At 71.1% G+C, this 1,291-nt stretch overlaps 1 protein-coding gene across 1 annotated transcript; it reads left to right on the top strand.

Moving 5' to 3' along the window:
• CHLNCDRAFT_55867 (hypothetical protein) lies at positions 1-1,129 on the top strand (the record flags this gene model as incomplete). Its single annotated transcript, XM_005842536.1, has 4 exons — positions 1-97; positions 367-496; positions 689-807; positions 1,064-1,129. Coding segments are annotated over 4 exons (411 nt in total), but the record flags the coding sequence as incomplete, so codon positions are not given.
• Between the last annotated feature and the right edge of the window lie 162 nt (positions 1,130-1,291).

Here is a 1,291-nt window from a genome sequence, read left to right as displayed (position 1 = left end):
CCTGACCACCATCAAGACCAGCGCCGAGCTGCGCAAGATTGGGGTCAACGTGTTTGGCATGGCCTCACGCAAGGAATCGATCATCCTGCAGCTCAAGGTGGGGGTGGATGGGTGTGTGGGTGTGGGTGTGGTGTGTGGTGTGGGTGTGGGGGGGGGGTGCGGCCCCGGAGGAGGCTCTGTGGGCAGCAGACAAAACTGGGGCAGGGCCCTCCATGCAGAGCAGGCGGTCGACGTTGCTAAGGTTGCGAAGGTGGCAGTGGAGGGTGGGGGGTGCAGTTTTGCCCGGGTCTGTCCTTCTCACTGAGCCACCCGCCACCCACCGCCGCCGCCGCGCAACTCCCCCACCCGCCGCCGCCGCCTCCGCAGGGCCTGGCCAGCCAGCTGGGCGGGCAGCGGCTGGGCGCGGCGCAGGTGGCGGCGGCGCTGCTGGGGCAGCGGTGCTGGGTCAAGTGGCCCTACCTGCAGGAGGCGGTGGTGGAGGCGGTCAGCGACTCGGGTGCGCTTTCCACCTGCCTTGGCGCCACACTTTCCACCTGCCTTGCCGCCGCGCTGTCCACCTGCCGTGCTGCAGCACAGGCGCCGCAGCGTGGCAGGCAGCAGCACAGGCTCAGGCTGGGAATGAATCCTCTCCCCGCGCACCTACCGTCACGCCTGCCCCGCTCTGTCCTCCGCTGCCGTGACGCTGCAGGCGCCAAGGTGGCGCGCGGGGCTGGCGGGCAGCAGGAGGCGCGGGCGCACGGCGCCGCCGAGGCGTCTGAGTGGCAGCAGGAGCGGCAGCGCATACAGCAGGAGTATCTGAACAAGCAGGTGGGCTGGGTGTGTGTGTGTGTGTGTGTGTGTATGCGCGCGTGTATGGCACCGGCTGCGGCCAGCAGGCCCAGCCTGTGTGTGTGCTCGCCGTCCTGCCAAGAGCTGGTTTGGCCTGCGGGGCTGCCGCGCTGCTTTAGGGGAAGGTGCTGCCCTGCTGCAAGCCTGGAGATGCCTCCCCACGCCTGCCATCCCCGCCTGCTCGCCTCACCCGGGCCTGCCACCCCGCCTGCCCGCCCGCCTGCCCTGCCCGCAGGGCGTGGACTGCGGCGAGGTCACCCTGCTGGTGCATGTGCGCCCCTGCGAGGGCCTGGTGCGGCAGGTGAGGCGCCTGTGCTGTGTGTGTGGGGTGTGTGGGGGCAGGAGGGGAGATGGGGCGGGGCGCGGCGTGCACGGCGCATGCGTGGCTGCCGGCGCAGCACGTGCCTCCTCGCCGGCGGGGAGATGCCGCCACGCGCTGCCCCCCAAACACCCACACCTCCTT

The sequence above is a fragment of the Chlorella variabilis genome (assembly GCF_000147415.1).
Source record: "Chlorella variabilis unplaced genomic scaffold CHLNCscaffold_510, whole genome shotgun sequence".
In the NCBI taxonomy this organism is placed as follows: Eukaryota; Viridiplantae; Chlorophyta; class Trebouxiophyceae; order Chlorellales; family Chlorellaceae; genus Chlorella; species Chlorella variabilis.
The sequence above is the reverse complement of the archived record's forward strand: the minus strand, read 5'-3'. Positions and strand labels throughout refer to the sequence as shown.